Raw genomic sequence first — 21,900 nt, 5'->3', positions numbered from 1 at the left:
TTCAATGCCAGTTGGACCCAAGTTGGCAAGTTACGCTTTACTTTGGTTTAAAACCTTAGGTCCAATGCATATGGGTTAGGTGGTCTGGGTTAAATTTAAAAAAAAAAAATAGATAGAAGCACAAAAAATAAAAAAATATATACATAAAATTTGTAGAAAATTTTGACACATCATAGATATTATAAACTTATCATATCAAACAAAAATAAGTGTGATAAAGAAGAATTATTTTTAGAATTAATTATGTACAAGAAATAAAAAATTTAAAGTTGCCCAAAAATGAGATTGTCTTTTTAAGTCAAATAGGCCAGAACATGATGTCATAATTATATAATAAAAATTCAAAAAAATAAATAGAAATAAAATATAGAAAACACAAAATTTTGTTTATAAAATTTGTGCACATCTCTAGTATTATATATTTATCGTATTAAACAAAAATAAATATGACAAATAAGAAGTATTTTTATTAATAATAAAAACAAAATATAAAATCTATGCTTTGATTATTTATCATTTTTAAATGGTTCTAATAAGGATATTGAAATTAGTAATATTATCTGAAATTGCCATGCATATTTACTAGTCTGACAAGAGACATGAATTAAACCTTATGAAGCAATTCTCGTAATAAAAAAGGAACTAGACAACTTTTAACCTATCTATTAGGCATGTTGTTTTTAGCAACTAACAAATTTCTAATGCAACTTGAAATCACTTTAAATCCCCAAGCAGAAGCCATCATGTAGGCAAACTTCGGCAAGTCAAAGCCATGGCATGCAAGTGAGCTAAGTTCCTGGTGGCAACATACCGTTAGATCCATGGGGGTACTATCCATGATGTCAAGCACAATCTATCACAAGAAGATATCATTTACTTCAATGGTAGTTAGTTAATAAATTACCACTTACCATTTGCCTAGTTTGTAACCTTCATTGTTAAAAGGTCAAAATCACCATAGTTTTTTTTTTTTTTTTTGAGCAAAAAGTAACTATGGTGATCTTTTAGCAAAAAACACTAGTATGTCAAAATCACCATAGTTAGATCATTTTCCTTGGAAGCTTTTTGTGGCTAGAAGCTCATAAAAGAGATTATGCCCTATCATCAAGAAACTTTAGTATACAGTTGTCCTCACTCCAATCTCCACTTCAGCAACACCACAATGACATTTTACTAGCTCAAGTGGGTCAATGAAACCAATAATACATGGTTTCATATCTAAGATAATGGCCTTTATTATCATTTCTATATCTCTCTAATCAACAATAACAATCAACAAAGAACCCAAAAACATAACAACAATACAAAAAAATGCCATTGGGCCTGGTGCATTGTCCAACACCAACTCAACTGTAGATCATTCCTTCCAACTCCTTCCTTTGAAAAAGAATCAATACAAGATAAGATGAAAGCTCAGATGAAGATGGCTTGTCTCCATAATACCAAGTGAAGATAATGCATTCATAAGCCAACAAATTATGCAATGTCACTATAGGTCCACATAAATTTTCATAAATCCATTGGGTGGTACTAATAAAAAATGAACAGCTCTAAATGTTAACTTCCATTATCTAACAAATCCATCCAAACAAAGGACAGAAAATTTTGAACTCACGTTTTTCTTCTAAAAGGAAAAACACACAATGCATGAAAAATGTAGTCCTAATCCAAAATTCCTATTATGATTTGGAACGTAAAAAATCCTAAACACAGAGCCTTATTTTGAGAAGCATAGAACCAGATGGGCAAGCATGGATTATACAACAACAAATTTGACAGAATCAAATATACTCCCATGAGGACGATAAATTTTCTTTCATCTAACTTTTTTTTGGTATTAGGTGATATGCACCATTAATAACTTCCCCCTGACCCCTTTTTCCCCAAAGTGCTGGTTGCAGGATTTGATTCTGCGTCAATGCTGGAACCAAGGTTTTAAAAATCGACCCGGAAATGGAATCGTTCTGGCCATTGATTTCCAGGTCAGCGGCTCAACCGTCCGGGTCAAATGGTTCGAACGGTTTAAATATTGTAACTGGTGATATGTCATCTTACCCACTAGATTGGAATATTAGGGTAAGATGCATATAAATACAAGAAGAAAAAAGGTTTGAGTGTTTGAGAATGAGAGAGATGTGAGAAGCTGCCGATGACTGAGAGGGTTTAGAAGAAGAAGAAAAAGAAGAAGAAGAAAGAGGAGGAGGAGGAGGTCACTTGTAGGCTGTAGTGGCGACGATGACGACGACTTACAATGACAATAGTGACGGCGACGGCAATGGCGAACTACAGCGGCGACGATGAAAGTAGATCTAAGATTTCTCTCAATATCAGATCTCTCTCTCTCTCTCTCTCAAATCTGTCATCTAGACTTCAGTAGATCTTAGATATCTCAGGTCTCTAGCCTTCTCTCCCAGATCTCTCTCATTGTCTCACACATCCCTCAACTGATCTCTCTCTCTCTCTCTCTCTCTCTCTCCCCCCAGTAGATCTTAGATCTGAGAGTTCTTACTTCTTTTCTTTTCATCCTTGTTGTAAACCACAAACCATTCTCCGAGTCGAAAGGTTCGACGATCAAATCGTCCGGGTCAATGGTTCGCTGACTAATTCAACGGTTTTTGACCGAAGACCGGGTTTGGGGTAAAATGGAACCGATCACCTAAATGATTTCTAGTCTAAACGATCCAACCGTCTGGGTCAACAATGGTTCGAAAACATTAGCTGGAACAAACCAACTAACACACCAACAAGCCAACCCTCGCTTGGTATCTAACTTATTATTCAAAAAACTGAAATGTTCCCATGTTCCTTGAATCCTAGGTCACCTGATTTTGTTCAAGATATAGTTGCTGAGATCAATTCATTATGATTAATTAGTTGATTGTTAACCGTCTTTATGTTGGGGAATATGCATGTTAGGGTTATAAATGGATGTAAGGGGAAAGCGCTTTTCTTTCTTTTTTTCCTTTTTTTCCTTTTTTTTTCTCTTTATTTTTTACTTTTTCTTTTGAGCATATTATTGAGGTAATGAATCTTTATTCAACAAGGGAAGTAAGAATTTTAAGGTATGAACTCTTTGATTGTAGCTACTCCGATTTCTGCTTTTTTTTGTTTAACATTTATTTTCTTCTTTTCTCCTTGTCTTCCACTACACCAAAAAGAAGACAACAATCTAGTAGAAAAGGTCCTTATATAGAATTTCTATTTTCCTTTGACGCCTGATATATGCATTATTTTGGGAAGTCATTTAATTTAACACATGATTGTTAAGAAAACAACTCTAGAGTGTAATCATCTTAGAGGGAAAAAAACCTCAACACCAGAAATGAAGTGAAATTGGTTTCAGAGGAAAATGAAATATTTTTTCAGGGTATAACACAACTACATATAAGCCATCTCTAAAGCATAAATTACAATCGAAAGCCAAAATAAGTTTGTTACCATTTATGAAACATACAAAAGAAAGTGAAACCCATGCTTTTAACCACAGTGAAATATTTTTTTTTTTAAGGTAAAGTATTGTATCACAAAAGAAATCCAATTGCATCAGCCCATATACAATGAGAACCACAACGAAATAATCCAACAGAAATTTTGATTAGGCCTTTCTTATTTTTCTTTTTCCTATTTCTTCTTGGTTAGGTCTTGCTTTTTTTTAAAAGGATCTAATCAAATCATACCTTGATGTTGTAGGGATGTGAGTTAGCACTTGAAATTATTGGTCTGGTCTGTTGTAGTGGAAAAACAGGGGAGGGCAAAAAAGTGTGAGAGAGGAAAGAAAGAAGAAGAGGAAAGGGAAGAGAGAAATTGGCGGTGACTTACCTCACCAGAGTTTCAATATAGATTAGTTATTCAAACTTCAGCCACTGAAGGAGGGAGTGACAAGCGATGAGAAAGAGAGAGAGAGAGAGGGTTGAACACATAGAATTCAGGGAATTGGATCAGGTATCGACCCGAAAAAGGCAGAGGTTAGCGAGTCAAATGTTTAATTGGGGTTGAACCGTGATGATGTAATATATATGTATATTATATGTAATAATTTTGAATTGTATGTATATAATATATTCAAAATATATAATTATATTCTTCTATAATATATACTTTATTTTAGTTTTAATTTTATATTAAAAATTAAGATTTGAGGCTAAAAAACACACTTTTTGGCAAAAATAGTGGGACAAAGTGCCTTTGGCGCCTTGAAACATGTAGATCTTGACAAGTTACCCAAAATTAAAAATAAGATCACCCAATTGGACATCCAAGTGCAAAGTTATGGCATCTGGAAATTTGCATTTACATGTTCAAAAAGTTTTCAAAAAACTGGTTGGTTTTCTAAAACTAGAATCGGTTCACCAATTTTTTGGTTTGACTGATTGGGTTTGCGGTTTTGGTTAGCTTTTTACTCAATCTGGTTTTAGGGGTATGACCAAACCAGCCATGGGTTGAGGTCATGGTTCAATTGTTTTTTTTTTTCTTATTTTAACCAACAGGAATGGGATTCCAATTCCTTGGAGGTGGGTCAGGAATGGTCATTCCATCAAATGGGGGATTGCCATTCCATGCAGAATAGGAATCAGATTCTGATTCCACCCAACTAAACACTGGAAACAAAATGGACCATTCTGATTCCAATTATGATTCTAGATCCCTATTCCAATAAACCAAATGGTCGTAAGTACTTATTGGTGTTTGGCAAGTCACTTTCCAAATCACTAGTACTTATTAGGAATACACTATTTTCATGAGACACTTAACCAATAAGTACTTATTTTTGCAGAAATGAAAATTTTATCCCCAACTTAACAAATGCATATAATTGCTATTTCATGAGTATTATATTGAACTATCTTGAAGGAAATGACAACTCTAACCCTTGCAACACATATGGGCCCACATTGCATGCATGCACATGGCACTACACGTGGATCCACATCACACACATGGCACTATTAAAATCAACAATAATAGTGATGATGATAAGTAATTTTACATAAGCACTTTTAAAAAATACTTTTACAAAATAACTTTCAATAAGTACTTTCACAAAATTACTTTTAAAAATTAATATCAATAACAATAAAAATAATAAAATAATAATTATTATAACAAGCAAAAGAGCAATTGATTAAGATATCATTTTTATTGACAACAAATAATATTAATAATAATAACAAAAAAAAAATATCCCACATTTTATAGAAGAGATTTTCAGGCATTATATCATGCTCATTCATAGTAGTTTGTAGAAAAATTCTAAAAAAGAAGGTCAAATTTTGTATATAGCTAGGAAAGTTAAAAAAAAATATTTAGAAGTCACCATACCTAGAATTACTGCTGGCTAGATGGTTGGGTGTTGTCTCAAACTTAGATATGGCAAGAAATGGTGCAAGAATGTGTTTGAAACCCAAAAATCCAAAGAAATCTCAAAAAAGAAAAAAAAAAAACAATGCAAGAATGGAGAATAATGATGCAATTAAAAGAGGTCGGAAAGTCATCGGTCATCCACTGGTTGCTCCTTACCACTACTACCCCTACAAGCTTCTTGTGCAAATGGAGAAGATGATAGGGTTGGGGGTGTCTTCTCCATTCGTAAGGGTATAGGCAGTCATTTGTCCCACTGAAATGAAATAAGCACTTAAGCCGTCCATGGCCAACTTAATTTTTTAGGCACTTATTTTCGAATAAGTATTTATTCTGGGCTTTTTTTACCAAACACAAATAAGTACTTACTTTCCACTTATTGTGTGGTCCCACCACATATTTAAAGTGATACAAAACAACCACTATCTACCAATTTTCCTGTAATCACCATTTTGTAAGTTGTGGGCCATAAGTGAATTATCTTTCCTTGCTTTGTGGAACTTTCCACATAAAGGGAAAATTGCCAAAACATTAATTGTGTTTTATAGGTAAAAATGGTCCAAGAATAGTTACCTACAAAACACAAGAACACAAGTGCACTTTTTTAGGTAAATATTTTCTAAGAAATATAAACTCATTTAAGCACCTTTCCAAAAAAATGAATAGATCTAAAACTAGTAAGAAAACCCATGTGATGCACAAGAATAAAAACAAAAACATAATTAAGATAAATAAATAATTATAACTAATTGATTGATTATTTTGTTTAACAAGAATATAACCAAACAAACAATATGATGGAGAAAGCCACAGGAGAAACATAATGCAACTTAAAAGACTATAGAGACAATAATCAATTCAACCTTCCTCCATATTTGTGATACTTATCATGCAAATACTACCCATCCCTCTCAACTCGATTAGCTAACATGTCAACTAATAATCGGGTAGCCAATCAACAAGTGTTCATTTTTTATGCTAGGTAATTTGGCTTCTCCACCACTCACCAAATGGTCAATAGACGAACGACCTTAAGCAGCTTTGGCACACAACTAATTATAGTGTATGAACCATTGCCACATTGACCTAAGTACAAGAAGTCACCAACCATAGGCCATGAGCCAAGAAAACATCTCTTCACACACCCGTCTCTTGTAGTCATATCTATACTATTATAAAAAGTACGAATGAGATTTTGAAACTTTTCTTGACTAAAATGCCCACATTTGTAATTTAGTCTATCTCTAATTATGAAAGTTGAAAACATAATTTCAATTAATTATTTTCAGCTCATTTAATCCTCTCTCATTAACTCTTGTACTTAAGGCATTAACTCTCATTCTCTCTTATTAAATCACATATTTAAGTTATTTTTCACTAATAAATGCTACTAATTAGATTTATGTCCAATACTTTTAACAATATAAATTCATATATTTTAAAACTTAATAAAAAACAAAATCATTCTTTATCCAAGTGATGACTAAGCAATTCAACTATCCGAATCAAATTAGCTAATCCATGAAGTAATAGTTAGATAATCAAATTTTTAAATAGAAATAAATATAGATAATTATAAAAATGTAAACAAAATAGAAACATTTATAATATTTTTATTAATTAAATTAAAAAAAAGAGTAATAAACAAGAATTATTTTTATTGATGATCAAATGAAATGTATAATCTAAAACTAACAAAAAATTAAATTATTTTCCTATTTATCGGAGATCAATAGTTAAACTTTTGGGTCAAATTTGTTAACCTTTAATGTCATAATTAAATAATAAAAATTAATAACATATAAAAAATATAAAAATAAAAACATAAATTTTATAAAAAACATTTGGGCACATGTATAATATCATATATTTATCATATTAAACAAAAAATAAGTGTACATAAAAGTATTATTTTTACACACATAGAAATAAAAAATTATAGAAAAAATTGATCACATCTATAACTCCATATTTACACTGCTATTAAAAATATAAATAAAATTGTGGAGTTTTTTTTTACTAAAATACCCATTTTTGAATTTAATCATATTTAATTGTGAGGTTTAAAATGTAGCTTAAATTACAATTTTCACATCATTCAATTCCCTCTCTTTAAATCTTATATTTTTTTTTGATAAATGAACAAAAAAGTATAATAAGAAAATAAAACATTACAAAAAGAAGAGTCTAACCAAGTAGGTAGGCATGCCAATGATACCCAAAACTTTGCAACCCAATATGAATTGCTTATGTAATCAGATTCAGATTATGCAATCTACATCCAATTAATAGTGAAAAACAAAAATAAAATAAAATAAAATAATACATGAATTTTATAGAAAAAAATTGGATACATTATTCCTATCATTATCATCATCATCTAGAATTGCCACGTGCAAAGCACATGCAAACTTACTAGTGGACCAAAATACACTAAGGATGCTTCTTTGTGGTTTCTAAAGAATCCTCCTCCCAAATAATCAGGATTGTTGAAAAAACATACATAAATTCATATCAATTAAACTACTAATAGAAAAAGGGTTACAAAGCCATTGGAAGTTTTTTATTTTTCATCTTCAACACCAATCCAAGGCTCCCTTGAATGTGCTCCTCTTCCATTTTATTTATTTATTTTATTGTTATATATTCACTCTTGAAGTTCACAATACTTATTTTCTATGCTAATTTTTTTGTTTGTTATCTTAATTTGTCTACAAAATATGCTGCTCCATAACTTGTGGGGATCTCTCATTATGATAACATATCAAAGAAATAGGCTACAATTAATTGTGTAAAATTATATATTGTAATGGATACTATGAACTTTTTTATTAGTAATTTATTATTAAATTTTATTAATTCAAAAATAAAAATAAGAACCTAGATGTTAAATACAACATGGAGAGCAAATCTTGATTGGGTGAAAATTAAAATTTGCATCCAATTCAATTGTGTTTTCATTTGTTTGTAATCATAATTTGCACTCCTACCTGATACAAAATTTGTATTTTTTTGTCTCTTGCACTCATTGGTAGTGTGAATATCCATGCAACAAGTATAAGAATACTCACAACACTATGATATGAGTATTTGGAAATTGGAAGGGTATCAATTATGATGCAAAGCAGCAGAAATGAGTTACATCAAAAAATCACTTCCAAGCCAAGGCATACAGAACCAGAACATATGGAGACACTTGGTGTGACAAGGGGTTGAGTTTGTAATTCCCCAATGGGTACCTCATCTCAGAAAACATAAGAATGGCTGATGCCCGGCCCCCTTGGGGAACACACAAATGCATATATATTACAAGAAAGCAATAGCCACAAGCTCATCCTTGTTAGTTGTAAATCATAGCCTTCAATATGGTAAGGGCTCCTTATTGGTAAGATTTTGTTACGTACACCAGTTTCCAACTGCAATTGTAAAGGTTATACACCTCCTAGTTATGATCATTTGTGTTACAGTTTGCTTAAAGAAGAAAGGGTACACATTGAAAGAGTTACAAGTAGGGGTGTCAAAATGACTCCATTACAAATTGACCAGGTCCAATCCAATCCGATGAATACCTTGGACCATTTTGGACTGGTCCAATTGAATGTCTGGACCATCCAATATGTTCAAATTGGTTTTAATTGATATTTGTTCCAATTCAAACCTGGTCCACAACTGCATTCTTATCTTTTATCAATGGACCAGATATTGGTTCAATCTAATCCAATCCAATCCAATAGAAACTTTGGACCATTAAGGTTGGATGGTCTAATTCAATGTCTTATTGGTCTGTGCAATCCATCCAAATTGATTTTGATTTGGATGGGATCCAACCTTAAACTAGTCCATTGACACCCTTAATTAGTTACAAATGCCATTTTGAAAACTTAAAAGAAAAATGAAAAATATTATAGGCATTTCCTTCTTTTCATCAATAAATAACATAGATGTCCTATTATAAAAAAATCAGGAATACTTTAAGACATTTTGCAAACAATAGGAGTAGAATTAGTCAACTTAAACCTAATGGTAGTTTAAACTATTTTACCCATTGGAAATAAGAAGTGGAAGTGTTTTGATGAAAAACTATTCATCATTCTCATTTTTATTAATGGTTCATGGACATAAACATAAATAGGTTGGGTAGGGGTGTAAATGGATCGAATTTAAATCGAATCACATAATATCCTAATTCAAATCTTATTAGAAATTTCAATATCCAACGGATATTGAAAATCAATGTTCGAATTCGATTAAATATTTGAATTTGACTTGTTAATTATTTTAGATAATTAATAAATATATAAAATAATTATTTTATTTCTATAAAGTATATAAATATGTAAATTAATTATATAATTTAAATATCACATATATATAAATTATAAATAATATTCAAATATTTTATATATAATATATAATAATTAAATAATCGGCCAAATTTAGATATTTATAATCAAAACATATCTGAATTTGATTCAATGATGATGTTAATCTCGAACTCGCAATGGGATTTTAGGCTGCATTTGGAAGGTCTTCAACTGCGAACCAAATAGACCCTAAGATGTATTTGCTAATTGCCAATATTGTATGATTTTATTTTTCCAAATAAAAACAACTGTCGCAACTAAAAATTTCTGTGTTGAGACCCACATAAGATGGCAAGGTAATCTGAAGGGAACTAGGCTTTCTCCCTAAATAATAATAATAAAAAATAAGGTTCTCCTAATGTAGGGATGCATAAGCTTTCTCATCTACTTGTGCTTTGTGACTTTGTGAAGAGGGGAATGCATTTGTGATTTGCCTTATTATTTCTCTATAATTTAGTAATGTGGGGCTTCCATATTTGCATTCATTCTAAGAATTCAAAGGCGGAGACACAAAGAAAAGCAACAAAAGGGCTCATAATATAATCCGTATATAAATCATTCAGGAACAACTACTTCATTATTTGGAAGATACAATCAACCATTGGAACGTGACATTGTAAAATTTCAATAGATAGAATCTTAGAAGAGGTTAAACTCTCAATCTTAAAAAAGTTTATCCACTCACAAAAAAAGTGACAACTCCACTCTCTTAAAAGTCACACATGTAGCATCCTAATCCCTAAAATGTAGTCACTTCAAATGTTATGGTAGTAACTGAATTTTATTCAAACGCAACCATTTCAAAACTAACGATTAAACAATTAGTTTAACTTAAAAATATTCAAAATATTAAATGGATAAAAATAAAAAAAATGAAATTCATAAAAATGACTAGACATTTAATACAAATGGTGTGAGTTTTATTCTTTTAGATGAAATAGTTTATTAATTGCAAACTAGATTTAACTTTTTTTTTTGAAGCGTAACCTAATTTAGCTTTTAAAAATAAATTTATCAAATAAATAGTAAATACCAATTACAGTGGTCTATTGCTTAGAAATAAGACCTCATTTAATCTCTTAAATCATATAAAAAACAACATAAATTAATAGTGATTATCAAATAAAGTAGGTCAGAATAGATATTGCCAATTACAAAGATGTAAGACCCATGTTAATTTTTCTAATTTAATATTTTTGTAGTTAAATAATAAATTTCAAATTAAATGATACTGTAATTTCCCTTTACTTGGTATGGAATCATTCTATAGATAAAATATGGTAATTCTCTTAAATCAAATAAAATGCCTAACTTAAATATCTAATATAAATAATTTAAAAATTTGAAATTATTCAGATTAATGATTCCATACTTAGTAAGGGGTCATTCCTAATGAAATCCTTAAAATAAGGAATTAATGCCAAATGTAGCCTAAGAATACAGTCCTCCATGGGGAAAGCAAGGGTTGTAAAATTTTGCGGGAATCAAAGAACTAGTTTTGCGGGAAAGCAAGGGTTCCCTTCCACACGAAAGCAAAGAGAAAGGAAACAGGGGAATAGATATAAAGAAACCACTAGAGAACTCAAGACCTGGGAAAGGAGAGAGGTGAGGGCGGAAGGGATTCCTCTCCTCCACCGCTCTCTCTCTTTCCCTTCTAACGGCGGCCACCGTGTGTACTGCAGAGTGTCGGGGTCATCGTGGTCATATCTTTCTTTTTCTCGAAAAGATGGATAGCGGGGTAACTTCACACTGCGCCCATGACAACGGTGGCTCTGCAGTTGCATCCTTGATGGTCGAGCTCGCCTGTATTCTTGTGGTTTCCCACTTCCTCCATTTCCTACTCAAACCCCTTGGTCAACCTGTGACAATCTCCCAAATACTTGTAAGTATATATGTTTTGCCTGCATTCATACAAATTTATATTATATATTTATATATGGATAAATAATGCATTTTACATAAAAAAACATACATCCATGGAAGTGATTCAGATGGTTTTAACAACTTGGGCGAGCCTAGAGCTTCTGTCAATTTTTGGAGGGTGAAAGGAGGCTGTGGTTTAAAATTTTCTAATACATGTATAACTTCACTTGGAGAAACTTTCTATTTCTCTCTTATTTTCTATCAAACCAATTTAAAATTTTCCATTCATCAAACCTAAGGCTGTTATTGGTTTGTGGGAAGATTTTGGTTGGAAGAGAAAAATGGGATGAAATAGGATGGGAAAAGGAAAATTGGGTGAAAAATTTTCATGTTCCATTGTTTGGCTGTAAAAGGGAAAATAGTGGGAAAATCAACCTAGTAACAATTATTAATTAATTAAGTAGCTATATTTTTATTATTTTATAGTTTACTATAACTAATTATTAATTATTTTTATTGAATCATTAATTAGACCAATAATAAAATCCTTAATTTTTATTCATTCATTACTTAGTTAATTAATTATAAACTATTTGTGTTAATTATTAATTACTCAATAATACTTTTATTATTTAGTATTTCATTATTAATTAGATACTAATTATTTAAAATCCACAACCCTTTAATTAATTAATATTTTGCATTTTATTAGATTATAATTTATTATTAATATTATATTTTATTGATACACATGATTAATTAATAATTTTAATATTTTAATATTAATTATTCATAAATTATGAAATTATTTTTCATTGATAAATTATTCATTTTAATTTGTTTTAATTCAATTATTAATTATAAAATAATTATTTAGTTATTAATTACTTAGTAAATTAATTCATTATTATATATTGTATTGTTAATTCTTAATTAATTAATAACGATTTTATGATTTTGTATTTTTTTGTAATCATTAATTCGATATTAATTAGTTAATCAATTATTAATATTAATTGATATTTTAATTGCTATTACTTGTATTTTATTAATAAGTTTTTTATTTTATTAATACTTATGACAATTAATAATTTTAATAAAAACATTTAATTATTAAATTATTTATTGATTACTTTTTTATTAATATGTTATTAAAGAATTAATAATTTATTTTTAGGTCATGGATCTAGTATTAACTCTTAGAAATACTACAAGGTGCTTTTTCTATTAAACAAGTTTCCTCCTACATTTCCACTTGTTTCCCACCAAAATGGTGGGATTCCACATCCCAAGAATTGGGATCCATAATCCCACCTTTTCGCCATCCCATTTCTTGACATCCCACAAATATTCTAGAATATTCCATATTTTCCCTTCCCACCCCACAAACCTAACAGAGCCTTAGGGTCGATGTGAGGAAAAAAACAAACAAACAATTTAAAATTTTCTCTACTGGGTTTTAGACAACAACTTTTGAAATAGCTGTTATTTTAATCATATTTGTAAAATTAAGGGTTATAATTAAAAGGATCTTTCCTTTTCTATCTTATCTTTCACATTAGAGTGGGGGTGCAAGTCAGGCGGGTTGGGCTGGGATTTAGCTCAACCAAGGCCCTAAAGCCCAAGCCTGAGGTCAAGCTTAAACTATTTAGCCTAAGCCCAGCTTGTACTAAAATTTGATACACTTGGGTTTAGTTCGGGCCTGGGCCAGGCTCGGGTTGGTTAATTAGTCTACACTAAAAATTAATATACTTGTGTGTGTGCATGCGTGTGTGTGTATGTATGCATATATGTATAGCTTATTAAAAATATGCATATATGCATATATGCAAGCAAATATGTGTTTACATATGCACATGTACATGTATAAAATTGAGCCAGCTTGGGCTGGGATAAGGTCAGTCTAGGCTCGGGCCAGATTTGGGCTTCCTAAGGGCTAGGCTGGAGCCCAACTCAAAAATTTTAAAAGCTCGAAATCTTGGGCCATGCCTAACCAGAGGACTAAAAATTTAAGCCCAACCCGTCGGTCCAGGCTCAGGTTGGGCCCTCCCAAGTTACACCCCTACCTTGGATGTAATTTGTAGGGTTTCTCTTATGGGCCGATGTTGATATTTATGTTTTCAATGGATTGGGCTGGTCTAGGCTCCATATTTAACCTGATGGAATGGAGTTCATCAAAGCCTTATCCTAATTATATGGGGTCGGCCATGTTTTGTCACTCCCTTCTTCTATTCAGTTCAGTGCCCATTAATTCTATATGTAAATGTATATCTTTTTTTAATGGGGTCCTAGACTAGAAGTGGTCTGAGACTGAGACCCTTTACTAAAGTTTGTAAATATTTTATAATAATGAGTGGGGTCACCGGTCACATGCAACAGGCAGGGTTCCTCCTAGGTCCCTCAGGCCTGTCTCGGATCGATTTTATAAGGGAGCATGTGTTTCAAGAAGAGGCGGTTCAATACTACCAAACCATGTCAACCTTCAGTCGTATACTTTTTATGTTCCTGATTGGGCTGGAGATGGACGTTCCCTACCTACTACGCTCCTTCCGGTTGGCGACAATAGTTGCATACGGCAGCAACGTGGGATGCTGCATTCTAGCAGCGTGCTTCGCACCGTTTATATACCAACAGACTCATGCCCACGGAAGCATTTTCAAATTCTCGTTGATCATGATGATGTTGTTATCCAACACTGCTTCCCCCATAGTTGTTAGGGTGGCAGCTGATTTGAAGCTTGCAACTTCGGAGCTAGGGCGCCTGGCCATATCTTCATCCATAGTAAACGACATTACCTGCTTGATAGGAGTGGCGGTCATAAGTACTATGTCTATCCAATCCAAACCCGTTCCACGTGCCCACAATCCTCATCATTCTAGAGGTGGTGGCGAAGAAACACACTCAAGGGGAATCCAACAAAAGCTAGCAGCCGCTATCTTGTGCTTGATTGTGCTTTTTTTGGCAATTCTTACAAACCGGATACTAGCCAGGTGGCTAAATCGGAGGAATCATAGCCGAAAGTACATTAGCAACTTACAAGTGGCATGCATTCTATTTTTTACCACCATCGTTTCTATCTTTACAGAGTTGATTGGATATAACAGCACCATCACTTGTTTCATTCTGGGTGTCTTCTTCCCTAGAGACGGGAAAACCACCAGGACTTTGTTAGAGAAATTGAGTTACCCAGTCCACAACTTCATCCTCCCATTCTACTTCGGCTACACAGGGTTTCAGGCCGATATAAGCCATTCCATGACCTTTCATAACATCCTCCTCATCGTCTTTGTTGTCTGCTTGAGCATCAGCGGCAAGATCATGGGCACAATTGCAGCTTGCCACTACGTAAGCATTCCACCCAACCAAGGCCTTATCCTCGCCTTCTTGCTCAACGTCAAAGGCCATGTCGATCTTCTCATCATAAGCTTAGCCACAGCGACCCATGTAAGTTTATTAATTTCCTTTTTCTTTTAATTTTCTTCCTTCGTCCTTCCTTTATGAAATCAATCAATAATATTAATTTTTTGTTTTTTCGGGTTTGGTTTGGTACCGGTAGGGATGGCCTCGGAACGTCCATAATTTGTTCCTAGTAACGGTGGTGTTGAACACGGTGGTGGTGGGTCCATTTGTGAGTTACGTGGTGGGAAAAGAAAGAAAAGTGATGGCTTATAGGCACATGGGACTTGAGCGACAAAACCCAGACAGTGAGCTCCGCATGCTAGCATGTGTGCATGGGCCACGCCACGTACCCACGCTACTAGGGATCACTGCGTGGTTGAGTGGGTCATGTAAGGCCCCGGTTACACCTTACTTGATGCACCTTGTGGAGATTACCGGGAAGGAACGATCCAATCTGTTGTATCACCAAAAGGAAGATGACTTGAGTGATGATGAATGCTTTGGTGGGAATGATGGAATGGAGATCAACCAAATGGTCGATATGTTCACAAGCGAGACGGGTGTACACATGAACCAGATCACGGCCGCATCGACCCTATCCACGGTTTATGAGGATGTTTGCAATGGTGCGGAGGATCTCACAATATCCATCATATTGATCCCCTTCCACAAGTACATGCGCATCGATGGGAAGATGGAGTGTGCGAAGGAGGGGATCAGAACCATCAATCAGAAGGTACTTCGTCACGCTCCTTGCACCGTTGGCATCCTCATTGATAAGGGGTTTGGTGCGTTTGGACCGACATTACAAGCAATGGGCAGCTTTGATGCACAACAGCAGCCATGCCAGATGATTGCGGTTTTGTTCTTCGGTGGGGTTGATGATCGCGAGGCCTTGGCCTTTGCTAGTCGACTTGTCATGCATCCTGATGTTAAGTTAACGCTCGTTAGGTTCTTGTCCACATCCACCAATGAGTACATTAATGGTATGGAGATGGCAATAACCAAAGATGAGGAAGTTTTGATGACCATCCAAAGTCATCAGAGTGAGAACGATGCAGACCAAGAGTTTTTGGCTTCTTTCTATAACAGGTTTAATTTTCGCTTCATTTCATGCTCATCTGACCACAGTCTTAGTCTGTTTGGTTTGCTGTTGGAATCGGAATCAGATTGGTTTTGGTTTAGAGAGGAATGAGAATGAGAATTATAATCACCAGAAATAAAATTCCATTCCCAACTCAAATGGGCAAATGTAATTCCAGTAGAAATGGGATTCTGACTCCGCCCAACCAAACAGTTAGAATTGGAATAGCCTCTTCCGATTCTGATTTTGAACCCCTATTCCTGCGAACCAAATGGGACTTATTGGTGTGGTCTTATACAAAGAATCTCAAACCAAACATTGCCTAACTCAACCTCGTCATCATCATCAATTAAGATTATTTTGCCTATTGATCTGATGCATGGTTGTTAATAACTGCAAAATATAGGTATGTGGCAACGGGGAAGGTGAATTACACAGAGATGACAGTGGCGAACGGAGCAGATACAGTGGCGGTACTCCGCGAGATGAAGGACAAGTACTCTATGTTTATAGTTGGGAAAGGTGGGAGAGGACTTTCCCCTCTAACAGTGGGGATGAATGATTGGGAAGAGTGCCCTGAGATAGGGGCCGTTGGAGACCTTCTGGCCTCTTCGGATTTTGGTGCCACCAGCTCAGTTTTGGTTGTCCAGCAGCATAGACGGACTAAGAAAGAACGCTTTGAGGACGAGTTCATGGTGATGTAGTTGCAAAGGAATGGAGTTAGGTATACAATCTTGATTAGATTTTGTACTCATCTACCTTGTAACAACTAAATAGAGTTTAATAAAAGGCATATTAATTTTTTGCAGATGATTGACTAATATTTTTGCAACACAAGCATAGAAAATGTAAAAAAATAAAGGACTTAATGGAATAATTCACATTTAATCCCGAGGACCCTGAAAACTTTAATTGGAGAAAGAAAACAAAATTATCTCGGTGCCTCACTAATTGATTCAAGGGTTACAAGGCAAACCTTTAAAAAATTGGAAGAAATGGTTTCAAAAAAAGCTCAATGAGTGGAAAATAAAAAACACTCTTTCAATAGCAGGGAGAGTACCCTCCTAAAATCGTCTGTAACCATGATCCTGCAATTCTTAATGCGGGCCTTTAAACTCCCAAAAAACTATAGACATTATTGTTCTTATGGCCCAGTTTGGAAGGAATATAAATACAAATATATATAGTGCAAATCTATACAAAATATAAGGCTTTATGCTTAAGCCTTAGATATGAGGTAAAAATGAAAAAAAAAAATCCAACTTGATTGGATAGAAAAGAGCATGTAAACAAAAAAAAAAGTGTGGATGTTAGGGGCTAAAAAACCATCAATGGATGAATGCAAACACAACCAAATAATTGGTACAGGTCCAAGTCATAACACACAAATATATGCAAAATAAAACTTCTGGGAAGTTGGAACTGCTCATGGGATTGGAGAGCAATTATAGAGGAGAGAGGTCTCCTAGGAAAAGAGATGATTTGTAGAATTAGAAATGGAGTGGATATAATCTTTTGAAATGATAAATGGGTGGAGAGTAAGAGTTCATATCTACGCCCCACTACTGGGTACCCCACAACGCCCTACAGCACATCCCCGTCCTGGGAACATCTCTCAATGATGAACAGATGTGAACTCGGAGAGTAAGTTGCATAGTGAAATGATAGGGGATTTTGACAAATTGGTTAAGAAATTTACAGATGGAACTAACCGAAGGTGGATGGAAGAAAAAAATGATTCAATTAATTCCGTAAAGACTCACTTTGAAAAGAGTACAAATATAAATATGTACAGTGTAAATACATATAAAATAATACAAAATTCAAGGTTTTGTACTCTATAAATTTGTATTTATATTCCTTCCAAACTGAGCCAAAGTATTTAGAAAAAAATAAAACATGTTTCTACCCATCAGTCCAAGGGAAAGGATGAACTTGTCGGGAGACCAGATCTAAAGGGAGTATATACGGTAAGATCCTCCTAAAATCTATGAGTTTGTAGTAAGATGGAGGATCTAAATTCAAACTTTTTTGATGAACTATAGAGTTAATTTCCCCCCTAAAATCCAATATTTCTTGTATCTCTTCCTGAATAATAAACGTTTTCCTTTGATCCAAACACAGCCTGTTATGGTCACACCAACCAGTAGCGCACTGCGGCGCAGTCATAGGCAGCAGCACGCACAACAGGCCGCACAACAGTAGGCACCGCCCGGCAGCGCCGCACAGCAACACGCACCGCCTGGCAGCACGTAGCACGCACCGCCCGACAGCGCGCAGCATGCACCGCCTGGCAACACGTAGCATGCACCACCTGACAACGCGCAGCACGCACCGCCTGGCAGCACGCAGCATACACCGCCCGGCAGCGCGCAACACGCATCGCCGGCTACGCCGCACAGCAGCACACACCACCTGGCAGCACGCAGCACGCACCGGCCGGCAGCACGCAGCACGCACCGCACGGCAGCAGCACTAGGCAGCAGCACGCACCGCACGACAGTAGCACGCACCTCACGGCAGCAGCACCGCAGAGACGCGCGCACCGCCTGGCAGCAACAGTAGGGCGAGGCCCACATGATAGCTCATCAGGGTGGGTCCACATTCTGCTCACCAACTCGCCGCCAGCTTCACCATCCCTTATCCCTTATCTTATCTTATCCCTTATCCTTATCTTATTTTATCTTCTTAAGTAAGAGTTGTGTTACCATTAGGTGTAGGTAATTAGGAGTTTTAGTTTGAGTTGGATTACCCTAACCTAGACGAATCCAACAAGGAATTTCCCTCTGTAATCTCCTATTTAAGGAGCTACGAATTGAAGTAAAGGTATTCAGTTTTCTAGTCAAGAAAAGAGTGAGGAGAGTTTGGGTGGTCTCTTGGACAAATCACCCCAAGGGAGAGTTCGGGTGGTCTCTTGGACAAATCACCCATTCAGTTTCCGCAATAGGGTCTGCACGTAAGGGAAGGCGCAAGAGAAAGTAGGGCTTTCTCCCTGAGGACCGACCCGTGACGAGATCCTACGCGCGGGCCCATAACATTTGGTATCAGAGCCAAACATCACGGGCGATATGGAGCAGCTATCATTCAAGGTCAACGAACTAGAACATAGGCTAGCAGAAACCAGCATGGAGGTTCGTGAAGTCAAGGAAGATGTTCGGGAGCTGCGACGCCTGCTGGAAGCATTCCTCTCCAACAAGGAAGGGAGTTCTGAAGGAATCGCCAAGACAAACAGTCGTCGTCCGGACTGGGCGGAGGCATCCAGCGAACAGCAGATCGCTGCCCCGACAGTCGCAGTTATTTCCAAGGATAGCTGTTTGGAGTCTTCCCCATACAGCGGCAGCGGCAACCCAGTGGGATGGCTGTACCGCTGCGAGCAATTCTTTCGTAACCAGCGCACGGAGGATGAAACTGTAAAGTCTCCTCCTTTGGCCGGGGATGGTAACTATGCAGAAATCCAAGAAACAGGAATGCGCAAGAGATATAAGGTGGATGGGCAGGATATGGAGGTAACTTTCTCTCAAGCTTATATTGATGGCATGGATTTTGTGTTCATAGACAGCCCTATGTTCCGCAATATTGAGAAAAATATATATGGGGGTGGCCGAGGGGATATTTTAAAACACATGGTTCGCTTCTGTAAGGCTGCTCTTGAGGTTCTCTTCTGTAAGTATACCCGGTGCGTTCCTGTGATCCACAACATAGCACACCGAGGTCGTGGTCCAGTACACGATTTTCGTTATGTGGACCTTCCACAAAACTACTTCAAACTACATGACCCAGGAGGTGGGGAACACTTCAAGGTCCTTGCAGCTGGCCTGAAAGCAGCAGATTGTGTAGTCACGGTAAGCCATGGTTACGCATGGGGGCTGAAAACTAAAGGAAGCTGGGGTCTACATCAAATAATAAATGAGTGTGATTGGAAGTTAAAGGGCATCGTGAATGGGATTGATGCAAAAGAATGGAACCAACTTTATGCATTGAGCTATGGGACAACCCCTGTTGTTCATGCTGTTGGTGGACTGAGAGATAAGTGTGCAGCCGTTTGATCCATTGGCAGAGTTCCAAGCCTCGTATCCGGAATTTGAGCTTGAGGACAAGCTTGTTGTCCAGGAGGGGTGTGATGTTATGGTCACACCAACCGGCAGCGCACTGCGACACAGTCATAGGCAGCAGTACGCACAGTAGGCCGCACAGCAGTAGGCACCGCCTGGCAGTGCCGCACAGCAGCCTGGCAGCATGCAACACACACCGCCCGACAACGCGCAGCACGCACCGCCTGGCAGCACGCAGCACGCACCAACCGACAGCGCGCAGCATGCACCGCATGGCAGCAACACGCACCACACGGCAGCAACACGCACCGCATGGCAACAGCACGCACCGCACGACATTAGCACCGTGAGACGCGTGCACCGCCCGACAGCAGCAGTAGGGTGGGGCCCACATGACAGCTCATCAGGGTGGGTCCACACTCTGCTCACCAACTCACCGCCAGCTTCACCATCCCTTATCCCTTGTCCCTTACCTTATCTTATCACTTATCCTTATCTTATTTTATCTTCTTAAGTAAGAGTTGTGTTACCATTAGGTGTAGGTAATTAGGAGTTTTAGTTTGAGTTGGATTACCCTAACCTAGACGAATCCAACAAGGAATTTCCCTCTGTAATCTCCTATTTAAGGAGCTACTAATTGAAGTAAAGGTATTCAGTTTTCCAGTCAAGAAAAGAGTGAGGAGAGTTTGGGTGGTCTCTTGGACAAATCACCCCAAGGGAGAGTTCGGGTGGTTTCTTGGACAAATCACCCCAAGGGAGAGTTCGGGTGGTCTCTTGGACAAATCACCCATTCAGTTTCCGCAATAAGGTCTGCACGTAAGGAAAGGCGCAAGGGAAAGCAAGGCTTTCTCCCCGTGGCCGACTCGTGACGAGATCCTACGCGCGGGCCCATAACACAGCCTAAGTAAAAATATTTCGAATAGAAAAAGTGTAAATATCACACCGAATTCTTGGCATGCCAAATCTTTTGGGTAATCTGAGAAATTCTTGAAAACACAATCCTAAAAACCAGGGGAAAGGGAAGAGACTACTCATTTTTGGAGGAGAATCAAAAACGAAAATAACAAAAGAATAAATCATGACATCTTGGATAAGTTGATCTTCATCCTTTGGCAAATCTGGAAAAATAAAAACAATACAATTTTTAATAATAAAAGCACTCCCCACCCACCCCCCCACCACACACACACAAATATTAGCTAAAAAATCCAATGCCCATAGATTGGAGTTCATTGTATCTAACATTACGAGGAGAACAAAGTAGAAATCCCATTAAAAAAAAGCTCAAGATCAGCTTTGAATCCTCCAGAAGACCAGATGGTCAATGTGCAATAAGAGTCATTGTGCGAAATTAGGAAGATCAAGCTCTGTTCGTACTTGGTAGAAGCATTGAAGTAGTCAAGGTAGCCACAAAATTTGTCATCATCAATAGCTTGGAAGGTCGAGATGGCCCTCAATGCCTCAATGGAACATTAAGCAGCTTATCAACGAGTGTTTTGAGGTTTGTAGGAAGGCCCAACTAATTCTATTGGGTTGAAGCAAACTTCATGGCAGATTGGTTACTCCTCCTTTAATTTATAGAATGACCTGGCTGTTACTTGTTTGCTTTTCTCTATATTTATAATAGTGATTCATGGGGTAGATCTACCTTTGCCACCTTTTAGTTGTTTTGATTTATCACCCTTTCTACCAAGAAACGCCACAAAAAAGCAAGCTTTGAGAGACCATACAATGTTTCTTATTAGCTAATCTCGTAATTTTTTGAAAGGTACCTAATCCT

The 21,900-nt window shown here is 36.1% G+C and overlaps 1 protein-coding gene and 1 pseudogene across 1 annotated transcript; both read left to right on the top strand.

The window, feature by feature from the left end:
* Window positions 1-11,305: 11,305 nt before the first annotated feature.
* On the top strand, window positions 11,306-16,876 carry LOC104604393 (cation/H(+) antiporter 2-like). The gene is made up of 4 exons (XM_019198927.2): window positions 11,306-11,604; window positions 13,965-15,029; window positions 15,142-16,076; window positions 16,475-16,876. Exons 1-4 carry the CDS (start codon window positions 11,449-11,451, stop codon window positions 16,770-16,772), a joined length of 2,454 nt encoding a protein of 817 aa, XP_019054472.2. The 5' UTR covers window positions 11,306-11,448; the 3' UTR covers window positions 16,773-16,876.
* Window positions 16,877-19,136: 2,260 nt separating this feature from the next.
* On the top strand, window positions 19,137-20,114 carry LOC104604392 (granule-bound starch synthase 2, chloroplastic/amyloplastic pseudogene; annotated as a pseudogene).
* Window positions 20,115-21,900: the final 1,786 nt, after the last annotated feature.

Source organism: Nelumbo nucifera, chromosome 6, assembly GCF_055504915.1.
Source record: "Nelumbo nucifera cultivar China Antique chromosome 6, China Antique-T2T, whole genome shotgun sequence".
Taxonomy (NCBI): Eukaryota; Viridiplantae; Streptophyta; class Magnoliopsida; order Proteales; family Nelumbonaceae; genus Nelumbo; species Nelumbo nucifera.
The sequence above is the reverse complement of the archived record's forward strand: the minus strand, read 5'-3'. Positions and strand labels throughout refer to the sequence as shown.